Source organism: Castanea sativa, chromosome 6 (assembly GCF_040712315.1).
Source record: "Castanea sativa cultivar Marrone di Chiusa Pesio chromosome 6, ASM4071231v1".
NCBI lineage: Eukaryota > Viridiplantae > Streptophyta > Magnoliopsida > Fagales > Fagaceae > Castanea > Castanea sativa.
The window spans coordinates 54579301-54606722 of NC_134018.1; the positions used below are offsets into that span (position 1 = coordinate 54579301).

The 27422-nt window shown below is 31.9% G+C and overlaps 1 protein-coding gene across 5 annotated transcripts; it reads right to left on the minus strand.

Annotated features, from left to right (window-relative positions):
* Positions 1–764: 764 nt before the first annotated feature.
* Positions 765–25704, minus strand: LOC142639745 (MADS-box protein SOC1-like). 5 transcript variants are annotated; one of them, XM_075813885.1, is made up of 10 exons: positions 25095–25704; positions 24739–24757; positions 24610–24634; positions 24262–24453; positions 2948–3029; positions 2458–2519; positions 2245–2344; positions 2118–2159; positions 1876–1917; positions 765–1375 (listed from the first exon to the last, which is right to left on the minus strand). In XM_075813885.1, exons 4-10 carry the CDS (start codon positions 24441–24443, stop codon positions 1232–1234), a joined length of 654 nt encoding a protein of 217 aa, XP_075670000.1. In that variant the 5' UTR covers positions 24444–24453; positions 24610–24634; positions 24739–24757; positions 25095–25704; the 3' UTR covers positions 765–1231. The 5 variants fall into 5 exon arrangements, with proteins under 5 accessions (XP_075670000.1, XP_075669997.1, XP_075669995.1 ...); XM_075813882.1 differs by lacking the exon at positions 24739–24757; XM_075813880.1 differs by having other exon boundaries at positions 24610–24757.
* Between the last annotated feature and the right edge of the window lie 1718 nt (positions 25705–27422).

The window sequence follows — 27422 nt, forward strand, 5'->3', positions numbered from 1 at the left end:
TGAATTAGCTGAAGATTTGTGAGTTAATAATGGTAGTAAGGGGGGTTGATGATGGTGGCTGGGCGAGTTCAAGGTGGGTGTGGATTGAATATTTTATTTGAATAAATGTTTATAATGAACAAACTAATAGGAATGTTTTGTAAAAATAAAAGTGTAAAATAGAAAAAGTAAGTTTTAGAAGTGTAAATTTACAAAATTTACACATCCATTTATGTGGATGCTCCGTGCATATTTGCATTATTACTGTAGCAAATGTGCAAATATACACATTTTTACACCCACTGATGTGAGCAATTTTGAAGAAAAGTTATGTATATTCACTTTATACATTTTAGAAGATTTTAGAAATTTTGAAGAAAAATGGTGTAAATTCACTTTTTGCATTTTAGAAGTATTAATGTGGATGCTCAAAATACAAGGAATGGCCATAAAGTCTTCCCTCATACGACATGTTCCTGTAATGCAAATATTTAAGTCTTTCACATGTTAATGAATATAAAAAATAATAATAATAATAATAAATAAAATAAAATAAAACATTGTTTTAAAATAATGCAAGCATCTAGTTTCATTTTATGATCGTTTTTCGAACATTACTTTTGGAGTTATTTCCCAGAACATAAAAAAACACTTGACCCATGAACAACTGAAAGATGACCCTTAAATGGAGGGGTTTTACACTTTTACCCTCTCTTTTTTCTTTTTTTTTAACCTTTCAAAAATTCATTCTTGAAAACAAGTTTCAAAAAGTGACTGCCTAAAGCTTATGAAAACAAACTGTAAACATTAATACCTTATACAGCTTTCAATGATTAGCTATTTAGCTTTACATATAATAATATTTGCCATTTGCTTGCTGATGTCTCAGAAGATTACATGTATGGCAGTAACCCTAGACAGAGACTAAAAATTTCCTCCTGCATATCTTGAACAAAGAAATAACTCAAGAATATAAATAGGCCTAGATGGACCATTGGACTATTATCATAAAATGAAATATATAGCTATATAGATATATATACCAAGATACAATAATCCCATAGTAAACTTGATAACTATAATCAAAGCTGTCACTTTCAGCAAACAATGCATCAAGCTATTGGCAGTCAGCAGTACAATTACCTGAGGGAGTGCAACATTTTAGTTGTACCACAATCTAGTACAGATTATTGGAAATAGACTTACTAATAATGTATTATATTTGCAAAGATGTGGCTTAATTTTAAGACCATCAAGTCTGTAAGCGAGAGCGCTTTGTTCTCCCTTCTGGTGGTCCAATGAACAACTCAGTTTCCACATCTGAACTTGGACTACTTTCTTCATAAGGTAAAATTTCTCTCTGCTCATTTGATCCTTGCTGTGGTTGAATACCACACTGCAGAGAGATATTAAAGGTAACTTTAAAAAGAATTTTTTTTTTTTTTTTTTTTAAATCATAATACAAGTCAAGCAATAACTGGTATTGCATATAAGGTCCTGGCAAGAATCTATAGCTCTTGCCTAGAGAAATAAGTTATAAAGCAGATGACTGGTACTTGTTTTTATTTTTCAATACTGGATTGTTCAAAACGTTGAATGGTACTTGTTCTAGCAGATGACTGGAACTTATTCTAGTAACGTTGTTTATATTTTTTAAAAATACGTGTGGGAAAAAAAATGTGTGAAAATACATATAATGTTGTTTAAATACTAAAAACTGTTGCTCAAAACACCTTACCAAACAGCCCCAATCTCAAAAAAATATTGGGATTAATTATATTGTTCGTCATTTCCTTACCTAATGGAGCAATATGTTTCTTCAAAGTCAAATATAATACCATCAACAAGAAGAATAAAAGAATACTAGTACTAGTAATAATAATTGCAATAGTTCACCTTCTCACATAGCCTTGCATTTTCAGCTGCTAGGACTTTTTCCTGAAGAAAAATTAGGGAATAGAACATGCTAGTCAGCAACTACTGAAGCATTCTGTTAACAAAAAAAAAACTTATGGTGCTATATTTCAGTGCCAGGAACTCAACAAAAAAAAAAAAAAAAAACTGGGAAACTTCTTTCTAGGCAACGAAACTGGAAATCACCTTGTTGGGCCTACATATCAATTAATTTAAAACTTTACCTTCTCCTTTAGTAGCTCAATTTGTTCCTTGAAAACCTGAGCCTGAAAGTATAGACCAAGATAAAGCATGTTAAACTACTATTTAGTAGAATATCATGAAAGCCAAGTCAGGGATTTTATAATTAACCTTTCTAGCTCTAATGCTGCTTACGCTCCTCTCTAACTGTTCTTCAATCTGTTGGAGTTCTTCAAGGGAGCATGTTCCTAGACCTTCTCCCAGGAGTCTCCTGAGGTGTTCCAAATTTAAGGTTCATAAAATCTTTTGAATGTAAAGGTCTTAATACAACAAATTCAAACAGTATGTTAAAGAACAATAAAAATATTAAACTAGGTCTGCAACCGTTTTGAAACTTCAAGATGCTCAATCTTCTTCATCATAGCTGCTGCTTCATGCTTTAAATGCTGCCAATGTAAAATCACTATCAGCCAAAAAGAAAAAAATTGGAATCTTCTTGATGAAAAATATATAGAGTACTCTTTTTTTTTTTGATAAGTGAAAGACATATGTATATGAAGCATTCTACATATGTATCAATCTCATAAGTAATAAACATTTTAATTTATGGGCAATGTCAACTCTCAAATGCCAGTTCTCTATAACAGCAAACAATTAGCATCACAAGCATGAGAATGTAGCTTATAGCATATCAGAGGTGTCAAGTATTTAGGCTTTTCAAGATTGGTATAGTGATCTACTTAGCATTTTAAAAGCAAGATAAACCTAAGGAGGACATGGCCAAGTCAAATAATTTGGTGGCAGAGTTGCTGTTCAAAATTTTTTCCCAAATAATTTAAGAAATTAGTACAATCTAAGGAAAAGGGGGCACAACCTGCATGTTTTGTTCAATTGATTTGTTGGTGGTTTGAGTGTCTTTTGTATGCCGACGGTAGCGTTCTATTGTCTCCTGCATGCTGAGAATTAAGTCCAATATACTGCAATCAGCACATCTTTTCCCAAAAACTTAAAAAAGGATTATCTACAACAATTGCATTAAAATTCAATCATACAAAGGTTGGGGTCAACTATCATCCAAAATAGATAAGTACGCCATCAACAACTGGCTTCTCCTATAACAAAGGAAACCCCAAACAACCTGATATGCTGTTAGGACCATATCATCAGCTTTTCAGAAACACTGATAATCAAGTTTTCTAGCATAGTCAAATATAGAATATACAGTTAAACAAGCCTACATTACAAATTTATACTTATGTACATAACATCAATTAATTTCATGCAATTACATATCCATACAAGCAAGTAATTTCTTGAATAACAAAAAAGCTATAAAAAAAAAAAAAAGACATTAAAAATCATGAATTATCAATAAAAAGATTGATTAGTCAAACAACATTATAAAGGCAAATTTTAATGTTAATAACATTCTTTTAATTCTCTATATAAATTATTATCATTTTATTGTTTACTTCTAGCAGCTACTGTCCGTATATAAATAAAACAAACTCATGATGACAAACAAGCCTAACCTCATAACTAAGAGGCACAAAAGGATTATAGCCAAGCAAATAAACACAAACAATTAGGGACTCGATATAAATTAAAATGGCTCTTTAATCAACACCAGATATAGCAAAACTAAATCCAGAGAAATAGCCATATCATCCAAAGCATTTCCTCCAACAAGACCAACAACACTATACAGTTCCAGAATGCCTGGAATATGCACAAACCCTACTCCCAAGATCATCAATATGAGAAATTCCAAATAACCTTGGACTTTGGTTAAATAACTAGTAAGGCATACCACTATTTAAAGATAACAAAATTCAATATAATAAATCTGGTATAAGAGAACCAAACAAAATCTGTACAGAGGTAAGTGAGTTTGACTTGATTTTAAAAGTTAAGGGGCTAATTTGAAACAGTTAAATAATTGAGGTAGTAAATTAGTGATTATAGATTGACACTATTAATACTTAATACTTGAGGGACCAAATTAATAATTTAACCTAAAATTTTCTTTCCAAGCTTAGATAGTTGGTGCCTAATTCTCTTATTTCTATGGTTTTGCCCAGATCTAATCATCTGAATTATTAGGGCAGACAAGATTTTTCTCCTTGATTTCAATATTTTACAATTCCCTATAGTGTAAAATCTGTTTTCAACAATGATCTTCACGTTGCTTGTTTATTCTGATCCACCATGCTAAAGATTCTCCATTGCAGGTAATTTTGTTTTGAATAAGTGGCACACTAATTTATTCTCTAAACTCTTCAACCCACAAGAGTTGCAGGTCATTTCTTTGAATAAGTGGCACACTAATTTATTCTTCATACTCCTCAATCCACATGAGGGTTTTAGGAGGCTCCCAATACAACACAGCTGAAAACCATTACAAATTGTAGATTTCATACAAGATTCTTCAAGCAACATGTCCTGTTCTCACCCTAGCCATGACCTTTGGCTGTCCAATAAATAGTTTGAATTAAGAACGTAGAAGGGTGCTTACAAGCTTGATGCTTTACAAAGCAATATCCTTGGGTTTTTTTTTTTTTTTTTTTTCCCATTTTTTAATGGTAAACTACATGCCTGCCCCATGGGATTTGAACTCACAATCTTACCATCCACCTAAAACTTACAAGGGAAGAGGTACCAATTAAGCTAGAGCTCATGGGCACACTTAGGGCCCGTTTGGATTGAGGGGGGAAGGAGAGGAAGTGGAAGAGAGTAGAGTAGAGTTAACTGAAAATAAGCTAATTTTGGGACAAATATACGCTACTCTACTCTACTTCCCTCCCCTCCCCCCTCAATCCAAATAAACCATTAATATCAATTTAATGGCTTTTGGCTATTCTAATTTTGAATTTCAACATATCAAGACACAATACTAGTCAAGGCCCAAATCCGTTATCCTAGTTTAGGTTTATTGTACTAAAACCAACCAACTTATAGTGCAAGCAAAGCAAGAAAATCATAATCTTGATAATAACTTTAATTGTAGTGCAAATAAAGAAACCCTTATTTTAGTATAGTTAGACTATGTTCTGTTCTCTCTATTTGTATCTCTAACAGGTTTTCTCTCTCTATATATGTCTCTAATGGGTTCATTGTAAGTTGTAACACACAATGTAAAAATGTAACATCAAGGCTTTATGCTGTGAATGTAAGCTATCAACCAAACCACATTAATCCTTCTCTCTCTCTCTCAAATAGATATGTCTGATTTCTCCTAATATTGTATCAAAGCTAGGATCTTAGGATTACTTGCCTTTTCACCATAAGATCTACCCCATCTAAACATTGAATTTATTCACCAACTATACAATCAAATCTCTTGAAAGCCGTTTTACAGATGCCAAAAGAACTACTCACAAAATCAACTTTCACATGTCACCAAAAGTTTCTACCATGTGCCCCAGTCCCCCACACAACCACTCGCTCATACGCCTTACAGGATTGGATGCACCCCTCAAACCAACAACAGAATTGTTCATAGCAATGTCATCATCCTGGCTGTTAGTGTTGTTGTCATCGACCACTCACAGCACTTTTCTATGTCAATACATCATTTCAACCAATAGTGCAACACCATCATCAATCATAGCAATTGCCCTCCAACCACCTTCCACCACTGTCTGTTAACACTTAACAGATATTTCGTCTTCAAATTTCTTCCTCAAGTTTGATAGTGGGTGTTAAAGACATCAAGCTCAATCCTAGTCTAAGTCCAAAGTTCATTATCTCATTCTTAATTCATTGTACCAAGACTTACTTATTGTGCAAGTTATCCTAATTCTGCTTGCAGTAACTATACTTAAGATGCAAGTAAAGTAACTCCAGAGTTAGCCTAAGATTTAGTCTCTATATTATATATATGCCTCGAACAATCTCATTGTAACAAATAATTTAAGACAGTAAAAATGTAGCAATTAAGGGTTAGAAACTCTCTCAAAACTTTATTTGTATTTGGTTTCCGTATTGGGTTTTCTTGGTATGGAAAAATGATTTTCCTTGATACGGAAGGAGAGAGGAATCCTTATTGGAGTAATAATTGGTAATCCTTGTCCTTCATGGAATAAAATTAAAATTTTATAAATAGACATTGTTACAAAAAGTTTAGCGGTTTTAATCCCATGTAAGGCATCTGTCCAAATTAGTCCTCATGTCAGGAATGATGTAGTATTGTTTTTGGGGTTGAAGATACCCACTTTTGTGAGTTTATTTATTGTATGAGTGTGAGGTAGTTATTGGGTATATTGTGCCTTTGGGATTATGAGCTTGTATTTGTGAGATTTGTGAATTAGTTTATGTTTGTGAGAGTGTGTTATTGTAATCCACATTGTTAATAGCAATTTTTTTTTTTTTTTTATAAGTAAGAAAGATGTATATTCAAGAAGTTACCTCATGCAAAAAGAGCATAAGGCATACCAAAGACTACAAAAAGAGAAACGAAAAAACAAAGAACAAGCTAATTACAAAGGAGAGAACTAAAGAACCAAGGGAAAGAATAGCTAGAGGTGAGTCCCTAACACCTAGACCAATCAAAAGGGGAACCGCTGAAAAGCCCGATGACCAATCAACTGGCCATCGGAGCTTTCCATGTCCTCAAAAGTCCACTCATCTCACTACCTCCAAATACACCACATTAAACATAACAGAACTAAATTCCAAATGCTAGATGAGCGTTTTCCCAATTAATTCCACCAACCAAAAAGAGTATCTACAACTGATCCTGGCAAGACCTATGAAACCCCAAAAGATCTAAAACCAAGCTCCACAGGCCAATAAGTATTTTCACAATAAAGTAGCAAATGATCTATCGTCTCCCGATTACAACGACACATAATACACTAATCAACAAAAGCAAAGTCTCTACCTTACAAATCATTGCCTGTAAGAATCTTATCCCAAGCTGTGGTCCAAATAAAGAAAGAAACATGTCGAGGAGCCTCAACCTTCCAAATACCTTTCCAAGGAAAGACAATGGGTAAGGGACTTCGTGACTTATTGTAAAACGAGAGGATATCAAGATCTCCATTCTTTGTCAACTTCCATCTCATACAATCTCCATTCTCAGTTGGAGGTAAATTAGATCCCAAGGTACGAAGGAATTCTTCCACAACACCCATCTCTCAATCATTTGGTTCTCGAATGAAATGAACATCCCAACTTCTCCGTTCTCCTATCCCCAACCGTTCAAAAGAAGAGCCCACAGAGGCCTCTCTATTAGTAGGGAATTTTGATTCTCATTGCCCATGAATATAGGCTTGGAGTTAGTATAGAACCATGTTAAATACTGATGTCTTGTACAGACATGTTTATTCTTTATTTGTGCGAATGTACTTCCACTAAAACCAAATAATAAAAATAAACAAGTGTTAAAGGTGAAGGTGTAGCTTGATAATGACGTTTGTAATAAATTGGCTTGAGATACGTGCACAAATTTTAGTTTTGGTGATTGCATTGATTGATTGAACCCCTATTTAGAGCCTAGATAAATAGACCATACATTTGGAATTTGTATGAAAAACTAAGTGTGTGAGGGGGGACTGATTAGTGATTGGCAACAGCAATGAGAGAGAGACCATGCTCTAAAATTAGTGCAAGTCACAAAGATGTAACTATGATACCATATGTTAGGTTTTAAAAGTTTAGAACAATTGGCAAATCGTGAACACAAACTTGTCTAAGTATAGATCTTAGAGTCTATATGTATGATTAGACAATGCTCAAGGTGATACAAGTAAAGATTCAAGAACAAGCAAGCTGCAAAAAGAAGAATTCAGAATTTTCCTAGTTCGACCGATTGAGAGACAAGCTCAATCGATCGAGAGTCGTATCTGCAGAATTTTAATTAAGGCCCAAACAGTAGTTCAAACCCATTAAGTATTAAGGTTTTAGATCTACTTCTTCTAGTATATAAAAGAAACCCTAAGCACATTTTTAAAAAGCTTTTGAGAGAGAGATTAGAGTGCATCTTGTGCCTCTTTTGTAGATCTAGGGTTTTGTACCCAAAAGCTCTTTAGAGTCTTTTTGTTTGTGCTATGTGTTGAATCTCTTGTGAGAACTAGAAGTGTTTACCTTCATACACACACTTTGAACTATCAAGATCAAGATTCACATCAAGAACTTCATGATTGTTTTAGTTGCTGCATAAAGAGCTTAAAGAAAAACAAGTGGTATACTTGTGGATGCTATGAATCTGAGAAAGAAGTAGTCTGTGGACTCGGAACTGTCACGTAGTCGTGGTAGTAAGTTTTTTACTCAAGGTAGCAATAGTTAGTGGTCTAAGTCCATATTGTAAAACTTTAATTCTTTCATAGTAGATCTGTTTTACCTTGAGTATAGTTAGGTTAAATCCTCCCCAAGTTTTTACCGGTTTGGTTTTTTTGGGTTATCATATCGTTGTGTTCTTTATTTTCTGCATTGTTTCAATGATATGATTTGCTTGTGTTAACTTAGATCTGAATAATTTACCTAAGTTAATCACTTGGCTAAATAACTAAGTTAATTTGTTTGTGTTTAAGGGGTCTAAAAACACATAAGTGGTATCAGAGCGGGTTAGCTCTAGTGTTTAGATTTTTTAATCTAAGAATTAATCCTCGATCCCTGTTATCATAGATAATTTTAAGTGTCTTACTGTTTTTTATTGTGATAATTTGAATAAAAAGGACACTGTTGTTTCTGTTGATCTTATTGATGCCTGTGAAACTCTCCGTAAGGAATTATTGAAATCTATGAAAATTGCTAAGAAATTCAATTAAGAGTTAAAATTGGTTAATCTTGAAAAAGAGGAATTGGTTGTTAGATTAGATGAATCTAAAAAAAAGAATGAATTTTTGAGAAATCAAATTTCCTCTCAAGATGAGAAGATGAAAAGCTTGGAACAAGAGTTCGTTGAATCTAAGGCTAAAATTGAAAATTTGACTAGTACCAGGCCTGTTGTTGATAACAAAAGTGTTTCTGTTTCTCTTAAGCCTAAAACTGAGAAAGTTTATATCCCTCCTTTCAAAAGGAATAATAAAGAAAAGACTTATTTTGCTAGGTTAGACAGTGGTAAAAGTTCCGCTGTAGACGCTGAAGTTTTTAAACTTTTGCCTAAACCTACTGTTAGAGAACATAATAAATCAATTTTTGTGCCTACCTGTCATCTTTGTGGTATTGATGGTCATATTAGACCAAATTGTTCTTTGTTGAGGCAAAAACCAAAATCTGATATTAGATTTGCTGTTAGGAATACTGATGTTCCTAAATTTATTCCTATTTGTCACTTTTGTGGTGTTTGCGGTCACATTCGTTCTAATTGTCATAAATTGAAATTTAAACATTCTACATTTCAATCTAGAATATGTGATGCTATTTCTCCTACCATAAGTCCAAATAAATTGTTTCATATGCTTTTGAAAAATTTAAGTTTATTTCTTGTGAAAGGAAATTGCAGGATTTTAGTCTTTCTCAGAAGATTAGTGTAATCCTTCAAATACACTCTAGTTCTCATGGTTTTTCACCTACAAAGCCAAAGACTCGTGCTATATGGGTGAGAAAAGATTCTCTAAGGTGAATGCTGCAGACTTATCCCTGATTTAATTCTTTCAATTATTTGTGGACATATTTTCTTTTAGTTTTTGGTTGTTTAATTTTCTTAGTGTTTTGTTTTTTTCAAAAATCCAAAAACATTGAAAAATTTACAAAAAGACAACTATTTTATTTTGTGTCTTGTTTTATTTGTTTTGAGGATTACATGAATTATAATATCTCTCACTTGATTTAGAACATGCTTGACATTGTGGAAAAACTTGAATAGTATGTGTTACATAACTGAATGATAAGCTATTTTTGATTTTGTGAGTATGTACTAGTTTGTACATGTACTCATGGGTTAATTAAGAAATTAATATTTCTTATTTGTGTACCCTCTATAGCTTAGTTAAACACTATCATGCCTAGCTTTGCATTGTTCATTTAGCAAAATTTGTGCCTTTTGTTTTTGGTCATAAAATTTTATTTTAAACCAAAGAGATTTTTGTGTTACATATCATGGATGTGTAGTTAAGGTTGGCCATATTCTCTTTACATAACATGTTTGTGTACCTTGTTTAGCTTGGATGAATTTATTTTACTGCACTTTGCTAGTTTTAGCTATGTAGTGCATGTTGTGTGGGAGTGGTTTATAGTTTTTGATAACGTGATCTTGATTTTGAAGTCACATGCTTTTGATTGTTAGGACTAAAATCCAAGAAGAAATGCATAAATAACCATCTCACCATTATTTACTAGCCAATCATAAACACTTTAGTGCATATCATATAATTTTGTGCTCGAGAAAGTATAGCACATGCACAAAAAGAACATAAGGTGTAGTCTCAAATATAATAAATTCAAATAAAATAAAATTGATGTGTACATAATTGGGCTACAATAAATTCAAATGAAATAAAATGTGTACATTATGAGGCATTACAAGAAACTTCCATAATTGCAAGCTTGTTTTATAGGAAATGTGAAAGTTATATGATATAACTTTTTAGGTGATAGTCACTTTCAAACTTATGTGATGAATTTTGTAGTAAATATGATTGATTACTATCTACTTATCACCTCACATGTATCTCATGCTTTTGCTAGTTGCACACACTACACAAGTTATTCTTTGCTAAACTTTGTACATGAAATTGTGTGTGAATTTGGTTTGGCCATCCAAGATTATGTTTTCTATGGTGTTTAGTGCAAAATATGTTTAAGGGTTGGCAAAAATTATGTTTTTGTTAATTAAAAACTTTGTTTTGAAGTTCTGGGTTGAAAACTCATGCTTTTGAAAAACATTTAAACTCATTCTCATGCATTTCATTCATGAAATCAATTGGTTTGAGTTTTTTTTTTTTTGCATAATGTTCAGCAGTTTTTCAAAAATTCAAATTTTCATAATTTTGATCGATCTAATGTGTTTTTCGACCGATCGAAAATACCTTAATTTTTAATCATTGCTTTCTGCTTGACTCAATTGGTATTCAATTAATGCTCGATCGATCGAAATTGGAATATTTTCAGTTTTTAAGTTTTTGACCAAATTTTTTTTCATGCATCATTTGTGTTTAGGATTCACATGCATTGCATTGTTTTTTGTATCCATCTTGCAGTTTTGCAGTCATATCTCTCATTGTTTTCACACATAGCATTCATAGAATTTGCTAAATTGGGTACTCAACTTGATTTAAAAATTTATTAATTAATTTTTGAGTCCTTTGTACAATCTAGTATATGCTAGTTTTTATGTGTGAACTGCAGAAAACATTTTTCTTCAGAGATGTGATGGATAATCAATGTAAAAATATTTTCTCTACTCATGCAATTGTTTATGGGTCACATTTTGTCAAGTTTGCATTTATTAAAAGAGAGAACATTTTTTGTTCAAGTATATCCTCAACTTAATTTTTAAGTTTGGTTTGTGTCTTTATTTTTCCCCACCTCCTAAATTTTCCTCTAAATTGTTTTTTCCCAAAACATGTTTTGTTTTTTCTATTTTTATAGAGGGAGAAAAGTTTTTTTTTTTACCTTTGTTGTTCTTAGAGGGAATTGTTGCTCTTCATAGGAGGAGTTGTTTCCTTGGTTCTCTATTTCCTCTTATACTTTGTTGCACATGTTTCTCTTTACTCTTTAATTAGGTTGTCTTTGTCAATACATGACAAAAAGGAAGAGAAATAGATAAAATTTGAAAAAGTTTTTTAAAATGTTTTGTTTAGGGGGAGATGGTAAAAACTTTTTGATGTATCTAACTTAAGGTGAGAGTTAGTTTACTTTTGTTTTTATATTGTGTTTCATATTGGTTTACTTGTATTTTCCACACATGCATTTATGGTTTGTTTAGTGTTTCAGGAATTTACAAGTTAATTCATTCGAAGCTGTTGTCTACTTTTGCAACTGATAGATAGTAGTTAAGTTAAATTGTAATTTGGGCAAAAATGTGTAATTGGGAATTTTATTGTATTGGGTTGTTCTTGTATTTGAGAATTTAATTTGTATGCAAGTTTTGTCACGAATTGCTAAAGGGGGAGATTGCAAAGTCCTAAAAATTTAGAACAATTGGCAAATCGTGAACACAAACTTGTCTAGGTATAGATCTTAGAGTCTATATGTATGATTAGACAATGCTCAAGGTGATACAAGTCAAGATTCAGGAACAAGCAAGCTGCAGAAAGAAGAATTCAGAATTTTCTTAGTTCGACCAATCGATGTCTCTCGATCAATCGTGAGTCGTATCTGCAGAATTTTAATTAAGACCCAAACAGCAGTTCAAGCCCATTAAGGATTAGGGTTTTAGATCTACTTCTTCTAGTATATAAAAGAAACCCTAAGCATGTTTTTAAAAGGCTTTTGAGAGAGAGATTAGAGTACATCTTGTGTCTCTTTTGTATATCTAGGGTTTTGTACCCAAAAGCTCTCTAGTCTTTTTGTTTGTGACATGTATTGAATCTTTTGTGAGATCTAAAAGTATTTACCTTCTACACACACTTTGAACTATCAAGATCAAAATTCACATCAAGAACTTGATGATTGTTTCAGTTCCTGCATAAAAATCTTAAAGAAAAACAAGTGGCATACTTGTGGATACTGTGGTTCTGAAAAAGTAGTCCGTGGACTCGGAACTGTCACGTGATCGTGATAGTAAGTTTTCTACTCGAGGTAACAATAGGATGTTAGTGGTTTAAGTCGCTATTGTAAAACTTTAATTCTTTTATAGTGGATTTGTTTTACTTGAGAATAGTTAAATTAAATCCTTCCCAGGTTTTTTACCGGTTTGGTTTTCCTGTGTTGTGTTCTTTATTTTCCACACTTTTTCAATGATATGATTTACTTGTGTTAACCTAGATCTGAATAATTTACCTAAGTTAATCACTTGGCTAAATAACTAAGTTAATCTATTTGTATTTAAGGGGTCTAAAAACGTACACTATATAACAAAATGCAAGTCATAATTCAAATACCATGTTGAATGTCACATTTACAATGGTTACGTCTTGATTATTAAACCGTGTGTTAGAATGAATCCATTGATAGGTATATATAGTAGAGTACCCCTAGGCTACCCATGGACTAAATTCTAGAAATACAATACTTGTAGTATAAACGGATTACTTATACCACAAGAAGTATTAGGATTCCTAGTAAAATAAAATTGGACTGGGATAATAAAGATTTGAATAATTCGATTGGTTTAGAACTTGATATCTCTAAAAACTATGATTGCAAGTTCGGAGGGAGATATCTTTAACTGTCGTTGAGTTTAGAGAAAGGCGAGAGTAAATAATAAGAAGATAAAAGAGAGAAGAGGGAATGGAATAGTTATCCATTTCTTCTGTTATGATGTTCTAAATAATAAAAAGGAGGTGTAGGGTTACCTCTACTTATTTAGTAGGAGACAAGTGATAAGAGTTTGTTTAGACATCATTAAATTTTAATACATTATTAAAAATAAAAAGTACAATACAAAAAAATAATCATTAAGGAAGATATTATCTCTCTAAATTCCTACCATTTGAATTCAATAAGTTAACAATCCAATAAATGTAGGCACAGTATTATACCCATGCCAATCCAATGTTGTGATATATTATTATTATACAACTAGAGATAGCCCAGCAATTTTTTTTTTTTTGAAAGTCTTAGTACTTTTAAACACAAGATTCCCTAGTAAAACTAAAAGTTAGGTTCATATTAGAATTATGCTACTGATAAATATTACCATTTAAGTAGTTCATACCTTCATCAAATGAAAACATTAGAAACCTTTAGCATTCTATCTTTTCCTTCTATCCTTTCGATTTAAAATTTAGGGTAAAATATAAAAATAACGTTTTCTGTGTAGATCAATATCAGCTACTACCAAGATTTTTTTTTTTTTAATATCCAATTTGATTCCTAAGCACAAATGATACTTAACATCATTTGAAAGTTCCCTGCTCCTCCAAATCTTTTACTTCCAACAATTTGTTTTCACTGTGCAGGTCTTATAGTGACTGCATTATAGTAATTATATGCATAAGGGAGTGTTTAGGCAGCCAATAGTAGATAAATTGCAGCCGGAGATAGAAAATGAAGCATAAGGAGTAAAAGAGTTTTCAAATACTAGTATTTAATGATGAATGTGCTTACGAAACAAATTGGATAATTTTGAAAGAATTTGTTAATACTTGGCATTAGCCCAAACCTTAAAGTAACTCTTTGTATTTTGCCCTAAATTATATTAACTCATCTGGTTAAATATAAAAACAAACCCCTAAGACTATTAAGGCCGAGAGTACAGCATGTGTCACGCAATAAATAAATTTCTTTTTTTGTCATAACATAAACATTAAATAAGAATTTTTTATGGTCTAATGAAAACAATTATTTTCTTATAAAATAATTTTAAAAAAATCATGTTGCCAATTAAATGTTTTGAAAAATATATATAGTTTTGATTTTTATTAATTAAATAATTAAGATGGTGTCGGTTTATGTCATTGCAAGTTTTTTTATCACATAAGCATTTACATTGGCAGTGCTAAAAATATTTAGCTTTTAGCAACTCAAAAGCTATTTTATTTATTTTAAGTTTGAGTAAACTACGTATTTGGATTTTATTCTTTACACTATATTTCAATTTAGTCCATAACCTTTCAATTGTGTCAATTTGGTTCCTAACCTTTCAGCAGTGACGTGTCAATTTAGTCCATCTTGGATGGAAAAATTTGACGTGTCAAACGGCCTAAATAAAAAAAATAAAAATTGTCACATCAACGGACACCTAAACTAACTTGTCAACATAATCTTAAATTTATAAAAATAAAATAAAATAAAAAACAACAACAACAATGCTTCACGTCTATGAAAAAAAACAAAAAACAAAATCCTAATTCACTAATGCTTCACGTTTTGGTATATTGACATAATATAGTGTGTGAATGGCTTTGATTAAGATTTATCAAAGTCTACTTTGTGCAAGAAATTTAGTTGCTTGGGAACCCAACTTTGCCTCAAGCTGGCCTGTGGCTATATCATAATATAAGCAAGATCAACGGAAACTTTTAAGGCCTTAAACAAGAGTATCACATATATTAAGAAATTCATGCAATTATTTTTGCTGCAAACTGGCTATTTCTTGTTCACTTTCCATTGCTTCTCAGATTCCGGCCTAGAATTCTTGTAGATTTAAGCAGAATAAATTTGTCAACTATTGCACTGGGTTACAAAATCTCAGCGCCAATCATGATAGCTCCATCTGCTATGCATAAGTTGCAACATCTAGAAGGTCCAAATCTTCTTGGAAGAGTTCTTAGTCTCAATTGAAATTTGTTTGGATTCTTATTTTACTTGTTCATTGTGATTATTCCAGAAAAGATAAACACAACTAGAGCAGCAACTGCATTTAATACTAAAACGTGAAGTATTCATGAATTAGGGTTTTTAAAACGTGCAGCATTCATGAATTAGGGTTATTTTCTATTTTGATAGACGTGAGTTAGGGATTTTGATCCCAAATTTAATCACTTTCACTAATCTGCTGTTTTTTTTTTTAAATTAATATTATGCTGACAAGTTAGTCTAGGTGTCCGTCGATGTGGAAAAAATTTTATTTTTTTATTTAGGCCGTTTGACACGTTAAACGTTTCCATCCAAAAGATAACGGCAATGACTAAATTGACACAGCACTGAAAGATTAGAGACCAAATTGACACAAACAATTAAAATGTTAGGGACTAAATTGAAATATAGTGTAAAAGATAGAGACCAAATACGTAGTTTACTCTTTTAAGTTTTTAGTGCCTCACTTTACAATACACCCAACATCAAAGATTCTATTTTTTTACCACTTCATTTACAATACACCTACTTCATTTAAAAGAAAAAAGAGAGAGAGGAAAGACATTTTTTACTATTCACAATTTGTAAAATTTTATAGATATACCACCACCAATGTAGCATGCCTTTTAGTATTTTGGGTGCTAAAATCGCATTTTAGCTATTTTAGCACCACCAATGTAAATGCTCTTCTTTGTTTTCATATTATTTATATTTTGTGGGCAATTTCAATTACATAGGCAATTTTTTTTTTACCACGTACTTCAAAGGGGTACCTCTAAACTATTCCAATATGTACTGTATTTAACAAACTTCCACCCCCAACCCATGATATGTCTTCACTAGTACCTCTTTGGGTACTCTCTCTACACCCCTTTTGTGGAAAGGGGTCTTCCACCATATTCTCAACAAGAAATACGATCAATTGCTTGAAAACTTTAGCTGAACTTGGCTTCCAAGCCAAATCAATCATGTTCTCTACAAATCTTATTCTCTTCCATACATGATCATCTTTCTTTTACGATGTTTTAATTAAAAGCTCCTCTTTACTTTTATCCACCACAGGATCCACCTTTAATTGTCTCACCAATTAAAAGTTTTATCCACTATAGAATCCACCTTTTATTGTCTCACCAATCAACGTGTGTGAATTCTTGAAAACCTTCTCTCCCTCCATCAGTACTAAAGCCCCTATAGACTATAGTAACTTTCATAACTACACCTTATGTAAATTATCCATAACCTACAAAATCCAATCAGCCTAACTTCTCAGTTGAACTTGGCTTCCCAACTGAATCAATCACATTCTCTATAAATTTTATTTTCTTTCATCCATGATTATCTTTCTTTAACAATGTTTTAACCTTGCTAGAGTGGAGTTCTTCCCTTAATCTTTTCCCTTGTTCTAATTTTTTAGAAATGCTTGATCTTTGTAATTTATGCGTTTAATGTACTGTTTTCCATGTTCACCCCCGGAGTACCTGGGCTTCTTTTTAATACAATTCCGTTATTTATCAACAAAAAAAAAAAATGTTTTAACCAAAAGTTCCTCTTTACTTTTTCTCCATCACAGGATCCACCTTTAACAGCCAGACCAATCAATGTGTAGAAATTTTTGAAAGTTCTCTCCCTTTATTACTACTAAAGTCCCTTCAGTAACTTTCATCACTTCAACTTATATAGAATATCCATGACCTAAAGAATCCAATCAGCTTATATAGAATATCCACCATAGGATTCACCTTTAATTGTCTCACCAATCAATGTGTGAATTCTTGAAAACCCTCCATCAATACTAAAGCCCCTATAGTAACTTTCACAACTGCACCTTAGGTAGAATATCCATAACCTACAAAACCCAATCAGCCTAACTTCTCAGTTGAACTTGGCTTCCCAACGGAATCAATCACATTCTCTACAAATTTTATTTTCTTTCATTCATGATTGTCTTTCTTTTACAATGTTTTAACCAAAAGTTCCTCTTTACTTTTTTTCCAACACAGTGATCCAACTGTAACTGTCAGACCAATCAATGTGTAGAAATTTTCGAAAGTCTTCTCTCCTTTCATTACTACTAAACCCCCTTCAATAACTTTCATCACTCCAGCTTATATAGAATTTCCATAACCTAAAGAATCCAATCAGCTTAACAAAATCAATATTCTTTCAAGTTCAAGTACGTGTCTCACATTACCTAAGGCTTTTACGATCATATCAAACATCTTAACTTTAATGGTACCTATCCTCATAACTTTACATTCCATATTATAAGCCTAACACAACCTTCATCACAAACCATCTACATGTCAAACCAATCTTTATTCCAACACGTACATATGAAAGAAAAAGTTAAAATCCTCACGAAATTTCAGAAGGATCTTACTTTTGCTAACCACAAGAACATCTTTACAATCATCATCCTCACTATTTGTTGCAACAATTTTTGTATCTAGAGACTTTGACTATCACAACTTTTCTTTGCATTGATACTGGTAATACCCTATCCCATGACAATAGTAGCATTCCACATCATTAATATCCTTGGTCTAGATTTTGATCTTGACTTCTCCCGATCAGTCCACGAGACAAACTCATTCTGCAACTTGAATTGGAATTCACCACAAATTCCCTAGATTTTGAATCATTCACTAACTTCTTGACCTTCTCTCCATCAAAATTGTTCTCTTCTAATTTCAATTTCTACTTACCAACTAATAGTGTAGTCACCATGGTGTCATACAAAGGAAGGAATGAGGCTAAAAAAGTAACAAAGTTAGTGCTTGATTATAATTTGTAGTCCTCTCCCTCAATTTTAGCCTTCACCTTAAAAATTGAGTAATCAATCTATTAATAGGATTCAAATGATCTCAAATGTCACTACCTCCCTCCATCCTTAGCTGATACAACTTTTTGCTTCAAGTACAACCAATTTCTCAATGACTTTGACATATATAACCTCTAAACATTTCTTTTTTTTTTTAAGAACAAGTCTCATATAACATGATATGCTTTACTTTTAGGGCTAGACACAAACGAAAAGTATTCAATGCCTACATCTCAAGCTTTTCTAATTCATCATTAGACATTGTGGCCGACTCTTTTTACTTTTCATACAATGCCTTAATCAATCTTTGTTGCACCAAATGTCTTTGACAATACTTTTCCACACGCAAATAATAAAATAGCAAAAACCACAACACAAAATTTAATGTGGTTCGGAAAACTTTTATGCCTATATCCACAAGCAATGCAAAGAAAAAATCCACTATCAATAATAATCTACGAATTACAACTACACTCACAAAAAGTCATTAACTCTCACAAATATAAAACTAACCCAAAGTCTTAGCTAGTACACCCAGATGTACCTCACACTAACACCACACTAGACAAAGTAACACATGCATAACAAAGCTATACCACTTTATTTATGGGAACTACTGCACTTACCTAGTTCTTTTTTAATCAATGAGGGACTAACACTCCTAATAATTATCATCCTTCTGATCGACGTAGGATTCCAAAACCAAATAAAAAAACTCCAAAAATATTTCAAAATGAGTTGGACTTAACACCAAAAGGGTTGATAGCTTTTGTTTATACATGGGAAATAATGAATCAGCATGTAAACAAACAAGTCATAAACCTATAGCACACGTAATAAATACACATTTTTCATACCATCATATATACACAATTTGGAATTAATTCATTAAGGACTGGGGTATACATGGATAAGGAGAATTATTAGTTTATAAGGAAACATTGACACCCTTGGGAACTTGATACTAAAATTTTATGTACTTCATAGCCAGATTGTAGTGTTTGACCAGTAGGGATTCATAATTTTGGAAGCAAATTCCATAAAAGGACACAGTAAATTTTATAAGTAAAATCCCCAGACCCTATTGGAATGGCAATGTCTAAGGTTTAGTCTGTTTCTAAACCCAGTCCAAACCCTAATTATTTAGGGTTTCGGATTCTATAAGTAGGTATAGGAAGGGTTAGAATTCTAATTTTTAAACCTACAAGGATTTGGTAAAGGCCTGAATTTTACACCTTAGGTACCCAAACCCAACTCATCAATTATGCAATAAATTATTATTAAAAGACCCGTATTATTAATTTAATACACAAAAGCTAGGATTTCTATAACAACTTAGGTGGTATTATGGTTTTTAAATAGTTTTTGGATGGCTAGAACCTAAAGCTATGCGATATTAAATATGTTAGAAAATTATGAATTATCATGACAAATTTTTTTAAAAGAAGAATTATCATGACAATTGAGTATTTGTAGTGCTTGATCATATTTGAATCATACTATAAAGATGTTTAATTTAGTGTAAAAGTGCATACAATGTTTAGAACTTTAGATATCTCTATTAGAAACACCAGAACGAGTTAATTAGTTAAGTTACAAAACTCTTGACTAACATGTTAGTCATTCAAATTCATGAATTATTTGTAATGATAAGAATGGTACTAAATGTATTGCAAATTTTACCCCGTAAAATTAGGCTATAGCTATGACATGATGAATATCTACAATTGTGCCAATTATAACATGTAATGCCTATCAGATATGTGCACTACATGTCAAACACATGGTATCATGACTATTGTAGTAAAAACTGTGGGAGGATAGAAGAGATTTATTTTTTTTTCATATGTATTTGATTGAGAGGATGGAAAATTGATAGAAAAATTAGATTATATAAATTTACTCTCATATCCCTAGTAGATTTTTTATTTTTTTTTAAATATCTTACTTTAAAAAAACCATGCGTGTAAGTTAAAATTGAAAAAGAAAAAAAAATCAACGCTAAACTGTTGTGGGGGAGGATTAGGGGTAGATGGGTAATTCCATCAACCTCTCTCTTCTCCCCCCATTTTCTCTCCATTTTGAGGGGATTAAATTTTGGTGGACCCAGGGAGAATATTGCCAGACCTCACTATCCCCCCTCTCCTGTCCCAACCAAATACACTCATTTTTAGTTCTCTCCTTTATTTTCAATAAATGGAGAAAGTAAGGAGGGCAATTGTTCAAGTTCAGCAGGGTTTTGATTCAATCCGACCCTATTAGTAAGAGTCGAGTTTTTTTTTTTTTTTATAAAAAAAAGGGTATGCTGTTGGTTTTTAGCCTTTTAGGTTCAAACTTTAAAACCTTTTAGGATTTGGGAATGCTTTAAGGTTATACACCTTGAGCATCCAGACTCACCCGAGTCTACATTTCAATTATTTAAGCAACCTTATTATTAATATTTTTTTTAATTAGAATTTTACAACAGTAAATGTGCACCTTTCTTTTCTCTCTTAAAAATGAATAAGAAATGTAGGTTTTCTATACCATTGTTCCTTAATCTACAAATTGGAAAGTACGGATGTGTTACATACTCATACTGAACATGTACAAACAATTTTTTTTTTTTTTTTGAGAATGTACAAAAAATAATTAAAAATGCTTGGAAAAGAGGAACGCGGTTTCCAAATATTTTCTTGAATACTCTGAAATTAAATGTACCTGGTGAAAAATATATATATATATATTGAAATTTCAATTTTTTTATTCATTTGAAAATAATGAATTATGATAGTAATTGGCTAGTTCTTAGTTATAGTATTTGCTTATATTTAAACTATATCATAAATATTGTTTTAAATTTTTTTTTTTTTGAGAAACAATATTGTTTAACATAGACAATATTGTTTAAGTTAGCATAAAAGATCTCTAAAAAAGTTAGTATAGAAGCTCTAATTAATACTTGAATTTGATTAATTATATTTTATAGTTTAATTTTAGGTTACCTTGACTTGTTCCATCTTATTAATAATAAGATGAACAGTTATGTTTGGGTTAAGTTTGACTTTTTCTAATATAAATATGATGAGTTTGAAATGAAATTCATAATTTAATAAGGTTTAGACAGGTTCAGAATATAAAATATTTAATTGGTTTGAGAAGGCCTTTTTTGTCCCATCCCTAATTAGAAATTGACATTGAGATTTGATATGAAATTCAAAATAAGACGCTCACAATATCAAACCTGGTGAATTGAGGAGTCCTAGCCAAAGTTTTTTTTAAAATAAATAAAAAAAATTCAAGGCCTCAATCATCATTGATTAATGATAATTAATTCCAACTGGCCCTTTTAGACAAGTGGAACATTCTATTTTTTTCTCAATAAGCATAAAATTTAAATTCAACTAATAAGATGAGAAGATTTGGGAAAGGAAAGGCTACCATATTTTATAGCCAACCTTCTCATTTGATAAATATATATACATGATTAGTTCCAAACTTACCATCAAAAAGTCAAGAATCATTTTTCTTTAGTAAGATAATCAGTCACACGTGCTTCGGCTCAAGCTTGGAATAAATTTAAGATCAGGTGTTAAATAATTGATAGTCTGTCTTAATTATGTAATAACATAATCCTATGAGAGATTACCACGTACATGAGAAAAAAGGTGCAATTAACATGGTTGGGTGAGAGCAGCTTTAGACCCTAGAACTGTATATATTATAGCTCTCAAACAAGCTTAAAGCTTCATGCTTACAGGATTCAAGGAAGGCTTAAGGCAAACTTATCAAAGAAGACGATGATGATGAACTAAATTAAAAAGAAAGGGGAGGGGGGAAGCATTATGACTGTGAGGTTGCAAACTATTATCTGTTTTGTTTCATTGTCAAATCTACTGATTTTTTACCTGCCTCAGATAGCTAGAGTATAACATTTGAGACTACACATCCTACCGAAAAATAAGGAGAGAAAATGAAGATTCACTTATTCATCCAAGAAAGATAACTAAAGCCATACGTATTAGGAGTATTTTAAACTAAATGTTAAAACATCATGCTCATAGGATATAAATAGAACTAAGGTTTAAATCAATTACTAATTCCAAAACCCAAAAAAAAAAAAAATCCTTTAGTAATATAGATATGGAAGAGATTTCAACTTTCAAGGTTTTGGATGGGAAAAGTAGTAAAATATGACATGTGAATTAAGAAAATAACAAAAAGTATGACCTTGGATAGAATGAATTAAAAGAATACGTGTAACCGATTACGACTAGTATGTTGAGTATCGATAGTTGTTGGATATACATGTGTCAGTAAAGTCTCACATTGAATAATAATGAGTGGTTAATATAACATAATTGAGCTCATACCTAGTGGACTTAGACCTTTTGGGTTAAGTGTATCTCTATATGTTATATTAACAACTCAAGAAGTTTGCCTAAGTTTTTTATCTTCACAACAACAATGGCAGACCCTAAAACTGTGGGATTAACGTTTGATTATTGTTGTTGTTGTTGTTTGGGTGGAGATAAGGACATGACCCTATTAGAATTGTGCCTAAGTTTTTTATCTTCACAACAACAATAGCGGACCCCAAAATTGCGGGATTAAGGTTTGATTATTGTTGTTGTTGTTTGGATGGAGATTAGGACGTGGCCCTATTATAATTGATACTTATATACGGTAGTTGTATTCACATCACTACCTCTATTTACAGATAACTATGCATCCCTTGAAAATGAACATATTTGTTAGTGAACAAATATATCCTATCCAAGAATTATAACCTTACCCAAAAGCCACATCTTTCTATCCAAACATTACTATGCCTATGAAGTAACATTGTTTACCAAGTATGGTTATTCTATGCATGAGGGTGCACCATATTATGGTGTGATCATCCATCATGATCTTACATTAGCAAATGGTACTCTTTTTCTTTCTTCTAGCCTAAACAAAAAAAATTTCTTTGTTGGAAATGGAATGTCAAAATCCCTTCAGATCCCAACCACCACCTCCACCCCCCCCCCCCCACACAATACAGAAAACTGCAGACATCTCTCTCTCTCTCTCTCTCTCTCTCTCATATATATATATATATATATATATATATATATGTGTGTGTGTCAATGATTCCCCTAGTACACTCCGACCCACTGTCCAAGTAACTTGGTGCATATATTATGCTCCACTAAAAAATAAACCAAAGAAGTACAATGTCTCATCTACTTTATTGATGATAAAAAGCCTAAATATATTAGCGGTTAATACTTAAAACTCATTATAGTTCTTGTAAATTATAAATTTTGAACTAAGCGGTCGAGTTGTACTTGCATATATCTGCTCCAAAACCATGTCCAGTCCAGTAAATTTCTTGGTAATTAGACCAGAAATTGTCCCATAAGAAGATGAGAATAGTCAAAGAAACTCTAGCCTATCATCAATTGTTTTTTCTATTTGACTTATGAAGTTAAACAAACGATTGAAGAACATTAATGACATTCATCCCTATTATGTAAAACTGAATAATTAACTTGGCCGACTTTACAAGGTTTCCATTACTTGGGCTTAGTTGTGATTTAATTTTCTCTTCTCTATCTCTTTCCATGAAAGACAGACAAGAAACTAAAGCCCACTTTAGAAGTTAGAGGGGACAAAATGGAGAAGGAAAAGATATCATGGATCATTTCTAAAATGAATATTGATTAAGATCTGTATCGGTGTCACTGTTTATGGGAGAGAGACCGAGAGAGTGAGAGCTTTCAAAGATTTTGCTTTGTATAGAGAGACAGTTTTCTTGAGAATTACAACCCTAAAGTGCAATAACTGATAACAACATATGCATGAAACTTATTACTTATTAAATGAGCATAAATGATTTTCAAAAAAAAAATTAAATGAAAATAATGAAAGAATTTACTCATTTTCTATATTTTCTATACATAGGAATGTTAAAATTCATATGAGAAGACATGGAATTTCAGAAAAAAAGTAAAGAAAATATTGCAACACTAGTTGAGTAGTCCTAGAGTCCTAACCTGAAACTTGCAAATTCATAGAGCTTGCCCCTAGGAGAGAAAATTATAATCGCAACCTCTGCATCACAAAGAACTGATAGCTCAAAAGCCTTCTTTAGCAGCCCATTTCGCCTCTTGGAGAAAGTCACTTGTCTGCTTGTGGCATTCTCTATGCGCCTCATCTGAGTCTTTCCTCTCACCATCTCGCTTCACCTTTGAGAACAAAATGAATGAAGCTCACTATATATGACCCACACACACACACACACACACACAAATCTCTAATGCATAAAGGAGTAGTCTTTTTATAAAAATGTGTGAAAAAATTAAGAATATGAAATATAGACAGGAAATGAAAAAAATTCTTACCAAATAGGCCAAGGCCCAGAAATCCCTTGATGAGAAAGAAAAGGAAGAAGGAAACAATATGAGAGGTTTGCTTGCAGAGTGAAGAACACAGAAAAAAATATTCCAGAGAGGTAGAATTCAAGAGATTACTTCAATTCAGTTTCAATAGCTGTCAGCAGGCCCCAAGAAAAAGAGAAGGATGATATTATTAGTTGGGTTTACAAAATAAGCAAAAACCCAGAAAGCTTTTGAGAAAGGAAGTGACCAAGAAAGGAAAAAAGAGAAGGAAAAGAACTCTGAGCAAAGACCTAAAAGACCTGTGTCTATGGGGGGGTTTGGTATATATCTTCACTGACTGATTGATTCGAATACCACCATAAGACAAAAGAAAAAACAAAGCTATAATATTATATATATGTTCTTCTACTCAAAATAGTTTCAACAACCATACAAGAAAGTGTTCGGATAAGGAAAAAGAGTTAAAAGTGGGAACAAGAAAATCTTACCAAATAGGCAAAAACCCAGAAAGCTTTTACGCAAGAGGAGAGAAAGAAGAGACCCAAAAAAAGGTAGATTGCTAACAAAATCTAAGCCTTGTTTTTAAAGTAACCAAAAATATATATATATCAAATACAAAAACAGAAGAAGACCCAGATAGGGATATTTTTAAGAGAGATAAAATAGGAGGTTTTTTTTTTTTTTTTAGGTTGTGAATTGTGATTGATTGACTCTCTGAGTAGTCCTTCCTTCTTAGTCACCACCAAAGAGGGGAAACACAGGCAACACACAAATGACACACCTACTTTCCTTTACCATGTAAAAATTATAATAATTATGGTATTGTTAAATTCAAAGGTTGCCAACGGAATACTTCATTTTTTGCTTGTTTTGGCAAAACCCACAATAAAAAGACCCGAAAGAAGATATTTTTATATATTTTTTTAGTAGAATAGGAATAAATAAAGAAATTAAAAAAAAATTAACTTGGTGGAAAAGTCATGCTGAGTGATGATTATGGTCTATCTGTATCTATATATGCTAAGAAAAAAGTAAAATACTCCAAAAAGAAGAGAGAGAAAGAAAGTGGCAGAGTTTAATTAAGGAAAGAAAGAAATATTAAACAATTGTTTTTTTGCAAAGTATTTTTTAAAATTGGATAAGCGAGAGAGAGAGAGACTATGAGGAACAGAGCAGAGAGCAGAGTGGTACAAGATTAAAAACACGTCAACATCTTCCGTACAATTGAGTACTATAGTAAACCAATAGGAAGCTGAAAACGCATTGGGCCTGCCATGATTTAACATTTGTTTGTCAGATAATTGAGAGGGTGTGGGGGACACTTTCCTTTTTTCTCATCCACCTGTGTACCTTTGTATAGTTGTATGCCACGTCAGAGTTCTTCTTCTCCTTTTTCTCTTTCTCTTTTTTTTTTTTTTTTTATTATTCTGTTTTATTCCTGAACGGGCAATTTCTTATCTTGCACAGCAGGCGCGTGAGGTGAGGGGGCCTATGCCTATCTATAAATATACATTAGCTAGATTTGGTTTTAGCTGGGGGAGGTAGCTTAAGGTGGTTATTAGACGGGACCATATATCTCTTTACTCTTGCGTTTACATGGAAAGTGATCGAGGTTCGATGTTTGAAACAGTTGTTAAGTTCGGTACTTTAGTTCACATGTAGGGAATATGTACCGATTTCCAGATTTATAAGATGAAAAAGAAAAATAATGAAAGAATATTTACTTGTTTCAGTCAAATTACCAGCTAAGTTAGTATGGTTTTTCTCTCTCAAAACAATATATTAAACTCTAATATAAAATAACGGTATTAATATCCTACAAAGATGATTCACAATAGGTTAAAAACGGACCAAAACTTTTCCACCTTAGGCACTAGCCCTAGATCTTCAAGGAGGCTTGTCCTTCAACACTCCGCTCCATAGATTAGGTTTCAAAAAATCTCTCATTAAAAATCATAATACTTTCAAACACAAATAAGTCTCACATAGCCCAACACAACTAGTAATTTTATTTGTCGTCGAATATGATATTTGAAATTTAATTTTTGCCTACACCAAAAATCAATTAATGTCTTAATTTAATGATAAAGAACAATTATCAAAAGTGGATATTATAGGTTGAAATTATCTCTCAATAGAAATCTTGAGTTTTTTATTGTGGTTGCAGTGCAGTCGCATATGGGTCAATTTAAAAAGTATTTTGTTTATTTATTTTTGGGGTCCAATTAGCAAATGTCCTAAAGCATATATTAATGAGTCATTTTAGACCACTTTCATGAGAAATATGAAAAACTATATATTAAAAAAAAATCAGCTCATTTTTTTCCATAAAAATTTCTAAAAATATTTTCTAAATCAATGCTCTTAAAGCATCATTTAACTTTTCCATTGTTTATGTTGCTTTCTAATAAAGTGGGAGCCAGAGAGCACCCATTAAGAAAAGCCAAATGATAATGTACTCTTTTTGTCATTCTAAATTAAAATAAAATTTTATTTTATTTTTTATTTCACTTTATACTTAATTAGTCACAACTTATGTATTGATATCATTTCTATAAAAAAAAATTTAAAATATATAAATTGCAGTTTTTTAAGATGGCACAAGGGGTAAAAGGACATCATTCATGTAAGTGCTAGAAAATCGATGACCCAAGCCCACTGAGTATAGTGAGGCCGTTTCCCTCAAATTAAGCCCAAAACAATAAAATTTGTGTAGAGAGTGGGAAAATGATTTTGGTGTAAATTTAATTAAGTTTAAGTTTGAGGCCAAAGATCCAAGTAAGAATAAAGAAGAATGATTCGAAAAGTAATTTAGA

Excerpts from the sequence above, each read along its gene's own strand:
- LOC142639745 (XM_075813883.1), bottom strand. The coding sequence starts at position 24,443 with ATGGTGAGAGGAAAGACTCAGATGAGGCGCATAGAGAATGCCACAAGC. Across the intron at positions 2,160-2,244 it reads GCAGCATTAGAGCTAGAAAG|GCTCAGGTTTTCAAGGAACA; the intron begins GTTAATTATAAA and ends CTATACTTTCAG. Across the intron at positions 1,918-2,117 it reads TTGAGCTACTAAAGGAGAAG|GAAAAAGTCCTAGCAGCTGA; the intron begins GTAAAGTTTTAA and ends ATTTTTCTTCAG.